The following is a 12,401-nucleotide window of genomic DNA, read 5'->3' as shown; positions in this document are numbered from 1 at the left end:
CTCTATTTTGTAGATCACTGACTGGATAAGATCAAGCTTGGATTCCACCACATCCTGCACAGTTGCCCGGACATGAAATGCCCAGATGTAACAAAACATTGACTTAATTACCCTCTTTGCAGATACTTACCAAATTGCAGGATTCCTCAAATCTGTTTTAATTTTCAGTTTCTAGAGTCTCAAATATTTTGCTTTTATTCCATCCAATATTTTCATCAGATGTTACTAATTAGGAGCAAAAACATGTGATTTCCCGTCCAAGGCTGTTACACCTCACTGGATTAGCTTTCAAAATTAAATCCCCCATTATTTCTGGAGTCATCACAAAACCTAAAAATTTTATAGAACGATACAAATTTATCTCCTGTTTAGACTCAAGTTGACAAAGCACAGACCAGGTCTCCATACTCAAGAATACTGTTTAATACAGATGAATAGATTTTAAGTACAAATAATCAATAGGAACCTTTGAAGTAACTCTTGATTAAAATTCTGATCAGTGTACAATATCTCCTAACACATACAAAGAACAAACATTATGAACAGAGGGAAAGATTGGAAAAGCTATGGTCACGGCCCAAAAGGCTTGCGAAGATAATCATTTTGCTGACAGGATTGATGCTTGTAGACTTTGCTTTTTCTAGTTTCACTTGCTTGTCGGAGGCACAGAGTGACCGATTCACATTTATAAAGCTCTCAGATTTAGGTAAAGTCACAGCTTGTACAAACAACGAGGGAAAATAAGCTCTTTTCAGGCTTGTGCTGCCTTTTCACTACAAACCAAAAAATGTCATCCCTTCCAGAAGTCTGATAGCCTCTGCCCAAACAAACATACACCAAAGTCATTCAGCTAGCTGGGAGTCCATCATAGCTTTCAGCAGGGAGAAGGTTGGGAATCACTGGCCCACAGACCGACAAACTACTTGTTGCACTCCAGAGCCCCACTCGTACATACACCTCGGCGCCAGCACATCGACAAACCTATTATGAGAGTATGGCAGGGTAAACTGCACTTACAACACCTATCAGGTTACTTGTCTTTAACAAGTGCAGCAATCTTCAAAGCCTGGGCTCTTAAATTAAGTCTCTATTATTAATTTTGGACTAAAATGGCAAAAGGCATCATCTTTGAAAGTCCATCAAAGCCAGTAAACACAAATCCTGGTTTAACTTCTGCGCTTATTTGGGTGAAGCAGTGGGTATATAAAATAAGCACTCAACAGTGGCAGATTAGCTTATAGTTTTCCCTTTCACCCAAACAAAGCTTTATGGCATATTCAGTGCAATGAGACTCAAGTAAAGTAATTATGTACCCCAAAACTAAGAAGAACAAGCTCAGAAATGAACAAATAACAAAGCACATCTTTAAACCAAGAAATGCAGTAGAAAAAGAATCCGGAGGTGGTTAAACCCTGAGTCAGATTTAACTTTTAGAAAAACAAATTCAAGAGCTTTCAATAAAGGTAAAAAATTCAGACATGAACCATGAATAATCATACACTAATTTCACTAACATTCTAAGATACTTCACGAAGGACCCAACCAGGTAAGATTGATCTCTAAACTGCATTGTCAAAAACAATTCTAGCTTTCATAAAATAACCGATGAGAAGCCAGCCATTACTAAATTGCAGAAGCAACCACTGTAACAGAGCAACTATGTCTTTATTTCAGGTCATATTAATTCAGTTCAATGACCATTTTCTTTGCAGAACACTCATGATAATAATAAAAAGGTACTGTCGACAAAAACACGTGGGATGGCAAGTGAGGAAATTACAGATTCTGATAGCAAATAGACAAGTTAAGCTAAGTGGGCAAAAATCTGGCAGATGAAGTATGAGAAAATGAAGATTTTGCACTTTGACAGGAAGCAGCAAGGAGTGATTATTTAAATGGGGAAAGACTGCAAAACATTGCAGCAGAGGGGATTTGGGAACCCTCGTGCATGATTAATAAAAATTTAGAATCCAAGCTCAACAGGTAATTGGGAAGACAAGTAGAACACTGGACTTATTTCATGGAGAATGGAATATAAAAATACTTGGGTCTTGCTAATACAGTACAATCAACCAGTCGAACGATCAGTTGGAATACTGCGGACAGTTTTTGTCCCCTTATTTAAAAAGGGAATAAACACTGTTGTTGGAGGCAATCCAGAGGAGTCAGCAGGCTGCTCTGAGGTACAAAATGATTTTCTTGGAGTGCCTGAGTAGGTTGAGTTTATACTCATTGCAATTTAGGAGGAGGAGAATGAGAGAATAAAGTTACTATGTTTCAGTAAAGTCTCATCATTGATGGTATAACAGGAAAGATGCAAAGATGTGTTAACTTTTGTGGGAGAATGTAGGACTGGACAACTTAATTTCAGAACAATGAGTCAGCCCATTTCAGACATTTTTTATTGATTTGTGAATCCAACGAATTCAACGGCTGACAAGGTGGAGTCGCCAAGTACATTCAAAGCTGAGACAAAGATTTGAAATCAGTAAGGGAATCAAGAATTATGCTGAAAGTGAAGTTTAGAGAGTTATCAAAATCAGACAATGATTTCATTGAATAGGCAGAGGAGACCTGATGCAATTAATATTCTACTTCGGCCCGATGATCTCTGGATAAGAGATTTCTCAATTAAAGATGCTTACACCATCATTCTGAGACTGTCTCCACATTCTTGATCTGAGTCAGGCAAAATATACCCTTCATGCTTTTACAGTAAAGTACCTTTAGAATCTCCTAAACTCAAGGCAATACAGCCTCTCATAACAAAGCTTCCTCAGCTTATAAACCAAAGTTCTCTCTCAATTGCTTGCTTTGCCTGCATGCTGACTTGCCTTCCTTCTAAAAGTACACCCAAATCTTTGACCATTGACAATGAAGTTTAATCGCTTTCGAATAATATGCTGTTTTTCTACCCTTGCTATTTGTCTTAGAATCCATCTGTCCCCGTGTTGCCCACTTAATTTGAAACCTCTGTGGTCTGTCTTCAAGTTGTCACGAAAGGTAGTTACTATGTACAGTCAACTTTGCTATAACACTTTTCTTCAACGCGAATTAGCTGGAACGCAATTGAAGAATTTAGACCATTTGTACAATGCAAACTTTCCTTACTTGTATTGGCTAAAGCTCAATTCCAGTCCTATTGTTTAAATGGTACTACTATCATGCAATTTTCTTTAACATGGGATCGCACAGGAATGGAACTATTGCATTATATCAGAACAGAGGGCATGCATTTTGCTATTTAGGTTAACACAACATGGATGTACGATCATCATTAGACACTTAATTCCAGATTTTGTTTTACTCAATTCAAATTCCAACATCTGACATGGTGGGATTCAAACTCTGGTCCCCAGGACATTTGCTGGGTCTCTGGATTAATAGTCCAGCGACAACACCACTCAGATGTCATCACCTTGCCATGACTGAGAATATCCACTCATGTCAATTTTAGTGCTTGCCTCCAGTCTTACTTTCCAAGGTAGAACCTCGGATACTTTAGAATAGACTAGCTGCTCATCTTTTGCTTCTTTGTTAATGGGAACTCATTTTGCCACGATCCTTCACAAAACTCTTGCTGTCTTATCAGCCATCTCAAGTTTAAAAAGATGCGCCATCTGATCTTTCCCTCTTCCCAACATGGCACTGAGACTATGCTTTTTAGTATCTTGGACAATTTGGACAACTAGAGTGGTCTATCAACAAACTTTTAAAACCTCAACTCTGGATTCAACTCCTGTTGCTTCATAAAACATTACAACTGGAGCAAAATGTACCTACAACACATAGTATGTGTTGCAAACATCCATCATATCCTTGCGCATGCTTTTCGTCAAATATCAACTTACAAGAAAAACTTACATTGCACTTGCTTTTGAGTTTCTCTGTTCTTCCTCTTTTATTTGTTCATGTCTATCCCTGATCTTTTGTTCTTGTTCTTTCAGGCGCTCTTCTTTTTTCTTGCGATATCTATAAACACAGACATAAATTTTATTTTACAAAGAGAGTACAAAGACAACAGCACAGCAAGTGTTTTAGAATATTGTCAGGGTCAGATGGGTGTCGTTAAGCTTTCTTTTCTACCATGGAGAGAAATCATTTTTCCTGTTTTTCAAAGGATAAATCATAGATTTTAAGTTAGAAATAAACAAAAGCAGCAAATAGCAAGAGAACTACATTTGGAAGACCGGTTATAGAAGGGAAATATCTTAACATCAGTAGCCTGAAACACTTGGCAGCCAAATGTACCGGATGTGGATTTTCAAAAAGAAAGACCTCCAAGCTCGTTTTAGTCAAACTTCACCAAATCAGCTTGCAATCATCTGTTTATCTCGTTCATTGGAAGTGTAAAGCTTATGAAAATTGAATTGCTAAATAAAATATAAGTGACTGGTAATACACTCAAGACATGGTCTAAATGAGATGAAACGAGGTGGTGAATGAAGGAAGATTAATCATTTGCCAAGTACATACTATTTAGTAAACAGACCTCACCATAACTGTGCAGAGTCAAGATTAGCTTGGTGCTGGAAAAGCACAGCAGTTCAGTCAACATCCGAGAAGCAGGAAAATCGACATTTCATCAGGAAGGGCTTTTGCCCGAAGTGTTAGTTTTCCAGCTCCTTTGATGCTGCCTGACCTGCTGTGCCTTTCCAACACCATGCTAATCTTGACTGATTTCCAGCATCTGCAGTACTCACTTTCGCCAAGTTGAACATAACCGTAGAGTCAATGGTGAAATGAATAAAATTGACCTGGGGAAGCAAGGGTGTGCGCACCGGGGAGAAAGGTGCTCATTACAGACATTCAGCTTAAGCCATAAGTACTGCAAATGGAATTTGCTGGTTCAAGTCACATGGTTTAAAAAGGACTTCTTTGCATGTTACCTGAATTTCATTTGCAGCCAATACCACAAACTGACCGATTATTTGTCAATGTCAATTGCTGAAACCTTGCTGTCTGCGTAGAGACAGACAAACTTCTTGCACATAGAAGAGTGGCTGTGCCACAAACTAAATTAATTTAATCTGAACAGATTGGCAACTAGCCCAGGGTAGTATAAAAATGTACTACATAAATAGAACATTCCTCATGCACAATAGATGAACTTAAGTAATTGATTCACTCATTGTAATAACATATCCAGTCTGCAGCAATTTTCACTGGTTTATGTTTTTAAACCATACCTTGCTGCAGCCTCTTCTCTCCCTCGGCGGTGTTGTTCAGCTTTCAGTTCTCTGAATTCCTGTCTTGTCTGCTTTAGGATCTCTACATTATCTTCAATGAAATCCCTTGTGGAAACCAAAGTCAGCAGCTGTCCACACAGAGCATGCAGCACCTTTAGCTTCTCCGCTAACAAAAAGAAAGAAATGATTACAAGACAGTTCCCAAATTTTCTCTACACTAACCTCATTTCATGGCTTGGAAATTGTTGTCACCCTCAGTGGGACCAGTCAAGAGTGGGTCAACATGGAGGTGGAAAGCCCTGATGGAAATACTGCCAGTCACTTGGAAATGCGAACACTTCAATGTTTCATGCTTAATACTTCAGCCTGGTTAAGAAAATAGGAACTCGAGAAGGCTACTCACCCCTTTGAGTCTGCCCTGCCATTCAGTACAATCACGGCTGATTGAAACTTCAATACCTTTTACACACCCCATGAAATCAACTGACCTCTCCCTTAAAAGACTGAGCCTCCTCACTCCTCTGTGGTACCGAATTCCCAAGATTCACAACCCTTTGAGTAAAAGTGTCTCATCTACAACTTTAGTGGAATGTCCCCTTCTTTTTAAATTGTGCCTTCTGGTTCGAAACTCCCCAGCCAGCAGAATTATCATACTTGTCCCTAACCTGTCTGACTATCCCCTTCAGAGTATTTTAAAAATTTTAATGAGATCACCTTTCATCTTGAAAGCTCTAGTGAAGAGAGGCCCAGTTTGCCCAATCTCCCTTTCTAGACAGTCCTGCCATCCAATAATAGGTCTGACAGTTCTGGTGATTAAACTGATCTTGCATAACAATGTGAAAATTGCCCGGACAGGGATATTTCAGTTTCTTTTCAAGCGTCACAAAAGTGACAACTTTTAGTATGCTATTAAAGTATAGTTTCATGTCTGCTTTTAAAAAATTCATTACGTAACATTTGTAAAATCTTGTCAAACAGCAGATTCAGAAAATAATCAAATTTGAGAAAACAAGTGATTATAGATAAACCACAAACTTGATTTTTGAACAAAACCTTATTAACCTGGTGTCAAATCGTACACTGGAGTATTTGTTAATTTCTTCAACAGCCCTGGATTACTCAGCCTGAATTCAACACATGCATTATCTGTGGCATCAAATCCACCCTGCTGCTGGTAACGATACTTTGCATTTGCTGGTGTCACATCAGCCCCTGCTGCCAGAATGTGAAGTCGAAGGATTTCTGACAACGTGCAGCTATCAAGATCCAAATCACGCAAAGTGCAGCCTGTGATAAACAAGTGAGAAGACATGTTCTTGAAAATTACCATGTTAAACTAAATCATGTTTTCACATTAGAAAAACATTAGAAACACAAAATAACATTAAAAATTAATCACCTTGATAGAGCTGGGGCCATGCAGCAGCAAATGCAGCAACTGCAGAGACTGCACTTTTTGTAGAATCGAGATCTTCATCCCATGCATCAGTTAAATCTGCATGTAAGATATACATAATTAAATATGCCAAAGACTCAAACTGTGTAATCAATGGCAAGGTCAAGAACAATTTGTGAAAATGCTAGAATTTATTGTGAAGTCTTAGCAATATGCAATACAAACCTAGGCAAGGAGGACACAAAGAAATAGGGATGTTAATGGATTTGTCAACAAGGCAGATGATGTTTCTGTGCTGAGTAGAATAATAAAATCAATACTTCTCAAAATGGTAAAACTCAGAATAACTTGGAAATGCTTGTATGAAAAACTAGTTCTGATAAGGGACAGAAAATAATTAGTGGAAAATGGCAAACAACTCTTAATTACAACACTGTACTCGGTCTCCATATTGGAAGAGGATACACTTGTACTACAGTTAGTATAGTGAAGAATCACAAACCTAGATCCCTGGGATGATAAAGTTACCGTATGAGGAGGTGGAGTAAATCAGATCTATTCTCTCAGATTTAGGTGATATTGTATTAAACTACGACTCTCAACATCACTCGAGAAGGGAAGGGGTTGAGACTTGATTTCTGCTAAAGAATCTAAAACATGGGGGGGGGGGGGGGAGCAAAATCAAGATTAGCAGCTGACTTTGGATTGAAGAGGAGGATTAATTTAGAGGATTATGAATTTTCAGAATTCCCACTCCAAAGGGCTGCAAATGCAAGAACAAATAGCCCTACCACAAATCCAAACCAAACTCTGGATCAGATATATTGACAACACTTCTGTTATAATTAAGAAAACAGAAATCAAAGAACACAGACCAGATCATCAGCACCATACTCTCAGGGATCACATTTATGAGAGAGGAAGAAACCAACTATCAACTCCCATTCCTGGGAGTGTTGGTACAAAGAACACAGAACAGTGAATGCACCACAAAAAAAAACATAGATGAAAGCCACACATTGAGCAGGTCCTGAATTATAAGAGCAACCACCCCAATATGCACGAGACAAGCTGCGTTAGGACCCTGTTCAGAACAGCTGAAAGGCACTGCAGCACCCTCGACCGAAGAGAAGAACCCCTCGACAGAGTCTTCATTATGAAAAGATATACCCGCACTTCATCAGCAGATGCCTAACAGATAGGCGTGACATAGAAAACGTCACATAACTAACAGCCAGACTTCAGCCCACTGGGATTCACGACAGCCCATAAACTAACAGCCATGCTCATACATCTCACCAGGACCGAAGACCAAATACTCATGTGCAAGACAAACGTAATTTACAGGATTCCGTGCAAAGACTGCACAAAACACTTTACACGGCAAACAAGCAGACAACTAACAATCTGCATCCACGAGCCACTAAGCACCACAACCAGTTGTCCTTAGTAGCCATACACAGATGACAGGGACCACAAGTTTGACTGGGACAAAAAAAAAGTCAGAACAACCTAAAGAGGACAGCCACAGAATTTCTACAAGTAAGGCACTCATCGATCGACTCCAACAAGCACATTGACCTACACCCAATATACCAGCCACTACAAAGAGCAATCAGAACCGGGAAGTGGAAGCAGCAGAAACGGAACCAAATAAATTCCAGAAGACAGTACAGCAGGGCTTCACAGGAGGCTCCAAAGCACAGATGTCTCCAAAACAAGGGACGAAACGCCTGCAAATTAACTTCCCAGTTTGGCAAACACACCCACTACACCAACCAGCACGCCAGCTACAAATCTTTCCACAAACCTTGAATTAAACGCTAGTCAGACTAACATCTGTTGCCAAAAGATTATTAGAATCTGCTATTCAAGATTGTAACTGAACAGCATGAAAATTTTCATGGTAGTTCATACCTGACAAACCTATGTGAAATTTGTGACGGGTAGCTCTATGCTATCAAGCAGTTTGAAAAAGGCCTCTTGTTAACTTAAGTTGGAATACAGGCAATTCAAGGCACATTGTCCTGGTTTGGAAATTGGCTGGACAGGAGACTGACCGTAAAGATAATAAGTAGCGATTCTTATTCTAAGTTGGACTAATGGTGTCCCACAACCACCTTTATTCACTATCTTCATTGTATACTATAATGGCCAAGAACCACAATCCAAATTTGCCACAATGGCAACGTGACAGTACAGCCACAAGGATGGACTTAAGTTTAACTGAGACAGCTAAGCTTCCAATAAGGCAAATCTAACAATCTACTTCCAAGTACAAAACATAGCAAACCCGAAAAAGGTAGAGGCTAGAAACAGATCAATACAAATAGACAGGAACAGAGTCGAAAATCCATCAGCATGTACTGCTGGGCACCAAATCTTAGCAAGGATGTACTAGCCTTGCAGGTAGTGCAGCGAAGATATAGAACAATAATGCCTAGATACGCAACAGTCGAATTAAAAATTAGAAATTCTGAAAACGAGACTGAATTGCCTCAAAGTTAGACAACTTTATGGTGCTTTAATTCAAGTTTAAGAAATTAAGGGCAATAAACCCTTAAATGGGGTATTTGCTACAATAGCCAGTGTATCGACAATGTCACTGTGTCCAAAATCATGACTCCTTGCTCCAAACAGAAGCAATGAATAATCGCTGCTGAGGATCTGTGATTGTGCCTTCTGAGCAGATGATAAGCGGCCCTAACAGCGAGGGCCAATCTGTCCCAGGCTAAAGAGGCAGAGCTGGTGTATGCACAGAAGCTACACAGTCTTTTTAAGGACAGCAGTGATATGTGGAGCATATAGAAGGATATTCAGGCCATCACCAACCACAGAACAGCATCACCTGCTTGTGGTGATGCTGTTCTCTCTCTCTCCCCCCTCCCATCCCGCCCCCCCGGGCTCCTTAACACTGCACAATCACACTATTCCATTTGCAATTTTCAGATGACTTTTCGATTTGCTGCCAAAATACTGTTTCATTCATGAGCATTCGTTGATAAATTGTAACTTGTCCACTACTGTGTCCTTTATCTTGTCAAGGATTACTATGCTGTCTTGCATGTTTTGCAATTTCTATGCACTTTGTACTGCAGTCTGTATTCATAACGAACCTTGGCCCGGGAGGAACACTGTTTCGTTTTTATTCTACCAGCTATGTATGGTAGAAAAGACAAATAACGACAAACTACACTTGGACCCCCCACCAAAATATAATTCACCGGTGTATCACTTTACTATGAACTTTACTTGTTGCAAGTTAACATTCTGGTCTGTTAACGTAAATGAAAAGAAGAGCAATGTAAAGTTCAGCAAACAATTTGCTGGTTACATTGCTTTCAAAAAGAACTTTCAACCAGACATAAAACAAAATGTCAAACCTTTTGGATCAGTTTCTTTAAACTGTTCTTTGGCTACTTCCTCTTCCTCTGCATGTGCCTGAAAAATGGCAGTTAGGAAAAAGAACAGCAATTCACAGAGTGGCCCTTCAGTGTCATTTCCAACCAGTGCTTCCTCGAGGATTTCTGCGAATTAATCAGAAACAGAACAGATCTTCCAGAAACGGTGCAGCAATATATGTAATCATTAGCACTCTAAACTGGATTTCCCAAAATGAATTACGGCTATGAATTTGTACAAATGTGGCCAACTTAGACAAGTTGTCAACAAATCACACGCAAATATAACCTTTCAACATAATAAAGAATCCTTCAAATAAAAGTTGTTAATAAAGCTTGAGCTAGGTTTTTAATGTATTATTGAAAACCATTTCTTTTGCTGAAGAGCAAGTGGAACTTGTCCTTGCAAGTCTAATGGCCTTACGCTCTAACCTATACAAGTAAGGCAAATTATGCAACCTTTCACTATTACCAGAACTCAATTTCTTACTATGGCCCAACATTACTGTTGAGAAACCAAACATGACAAGGGCTTCAACAATACAAGTCGCTCAAGACAAGGTAAATTGCACATTAATACAGAACCTTAACAGGAGCAAGCCAGGATCAACATTTCAACCAAAAAGCATTGAACACAAACATGCAGCACAATTCCGCAAAATGGGGTTGCAACACTTTCCCCACAACTCTGCCACCCCTCTGCACTTGTCATGATCCTCACTGAGGACTGAGGAACAACAGTGAGATGGCTTTGGAACCCTTGAACTGGAAGGCTCTCTAGTTTGCTTCCCACTGTTAGCATATTGCAGCTGCAGGTTAACAGATATTACAGCAACTTGGTAATATTATTCCAGCGGCTGCAAACTCAGTAGTCAAAGAGTAGCAGCTTTATGGAGAGAACAGCTTTTCAACTAGCACACCACCCTAACTGGCACTTGTCAATTTCAACAGCAATCTGAAAGCATCACAAGAAATTCAAGGTTGAGACAAAACCATAGAGGTGAATTAGGGATTTACAATAAACATTACTTTGTGACCAACATTTCAAACCTAAGGTTAAAAACAAACGTTATGGTCGAATAAATTTGGGCTCGAAATATAGGTTGTCAAATGAAAATATCCCCAGTGCAGTATATTTTCCTTACAATGTGTACTTAAGTCAGAATCATTACCTAGAGTCATGCCATCTGGGAACTCATCCTGGAGGTCAAATAGGTCTCCAAATGCATGCAAAAATTCCAGAACCATTAACGCATCACCGAAAAGCTCTGGTGATAACCGTGTCTTCACAGGCATTGGAACTGGGAGTTCCTATTGAGGAAAAAATTCTTGTGAACATCTTGTAATTGACATTCAAATGTAACCAGTAACCTCCTCACTGATCATAATACATTTTACTGATGAAAGTATGACAAAAAGAGCCATGAGTGAAAATAAAAAAAGTCCAATTTTACAACTTCCCCATGCTCAATCATCCAGTCAAAGCCCCACGTCTGCTGCACTCAGCTCTATGAATCAAGTGGGGTTATGGGTTGACCAGCAAAAAAAACCTCACTTATTATCATCAGAAAATCACGCAAAAGTATACCACAATCTGAATGGAGGTTGAAATCATATTTATTAAACAAAAGTAAATTTAACACCGTATATTTTTTTAAAAAAATCTAAGAAATCTTTTTGCCAGCAGCTGACAATTTGCTCACGGAGTTCAGTGCAGACACCAGTGCATGCACTGAACCCAGCATGCAAACTGATCCCCGCTGGAATCACACTAATTCCAATGGAAATAAGCGTTCTCGAAAACATCATTCCCGAACTCTTCAGCATCATTATAACCAAATCACGCTGCCAGAATGTGCATTACCCCAGAACTACCTGCGTCTGTTTTCAACTAAAAGACAGTGGCAGAAAAGTATTGAGGATTCTGAGAGTGGAGTTAACCTTCTGAAGACTTTTTGAAGGCTGCTAAGCCTGATCAAGTCAATACGACAATAACACAAAACTAAAGTTTACATAAAGCTGACATGCATAAAGAACTGTTTACTGAACAGGCAACAGCAGGAATAAATAGATCTATTTCTGGGTGGCAGGCAGTGACAAATGGGTTACAGAAGGAGTGGTGCTTGCAGGCAGCTCCTCTAACTAAATCATAAATATATATTATTCACAATATATATTTATGATTTAGTTAGGGGAGCTGCATGCAAGTTTGCAAACAAGCTGGGTGTGGGGGTGAACTATGACGAGGATGCACTGTGTTAAGGACGGACAGATGATACTACTAAACTGGACAGAGTTAGTCAGAGAGTTACCAGCATTTTGCCAAGTATGGAAAGTTTGAGTTATAAAGAAAGGTTGGATAAGCTGGAACTTTTTTTCTTTGAACAGGAGGTTGAGAGGTGACCTCAGGTTTAG

At 39.3% G+C, this 12,401-nt stretch overlaps 1 protein-coding gene across 5 annotated transcripts in view; it reads right to left on the bottom strand.

The window, feature by feature from the left end:
• baz1a (bromodomain adjacent to zinc finger domain, 1A) overlaps positions 1-12,401 on the bottom strand; it is a 61,890-nt gene that overhangs the window by 32,385 nt on the left and 17,104 nt on the right. For all 5 annotated transcript variants that reach the window (XM_043697865.1, XM_043697869.1, XM_043697866.1 and 2 more), the window contains exons 11-16: positions 11,159-11,297; positions 9,969-10,112; positions 6,589-6,684; positions 6,252-6,476; positions 5,190-5,355; positions 3,865-3,972 (exon numbers count right to left, since the gene is read on the bottom strand). In XM_043697865.1, the coding sequence (XP_043553800.1) occupies positions 3,865-3,972; positions 5,190-5,355; positions 6,252-6,476; positions 6,589-6,684; positions 9,969-10,112; positions 11,159-11,297 (878 nt within the window). The remainder of the gene's footprint in view (positions 1-3,864; positions 3,973-5,189; positions 5,356-6,251; positions 6,477-6,588; positions 6,685-9,968; positions 10,113-11,158; positions 11,298-12,401) is intronic.

The sequence above is a fragment of the Chiloscyllium plagiosum genome, chromosome 10 (assembly GCF_004010195.1).
Source record: "Chiloscyllium plagiosum isolate BGI_BamShark_2017 chromosome 10, ASM401019v2, whole genome shotgun sequence".
NCBI lineage: Eukaryota > Metazoa > Chordata > Chondrichthyes > Orectolobiformes > Hemiscylliidae > Chiloscyllium > Chiloscyllium plagiosum.
Note: the sequence above shows the minus strand (reverse complement) of the source record. Positions and strands in the feature narration are given on the sequence as shown.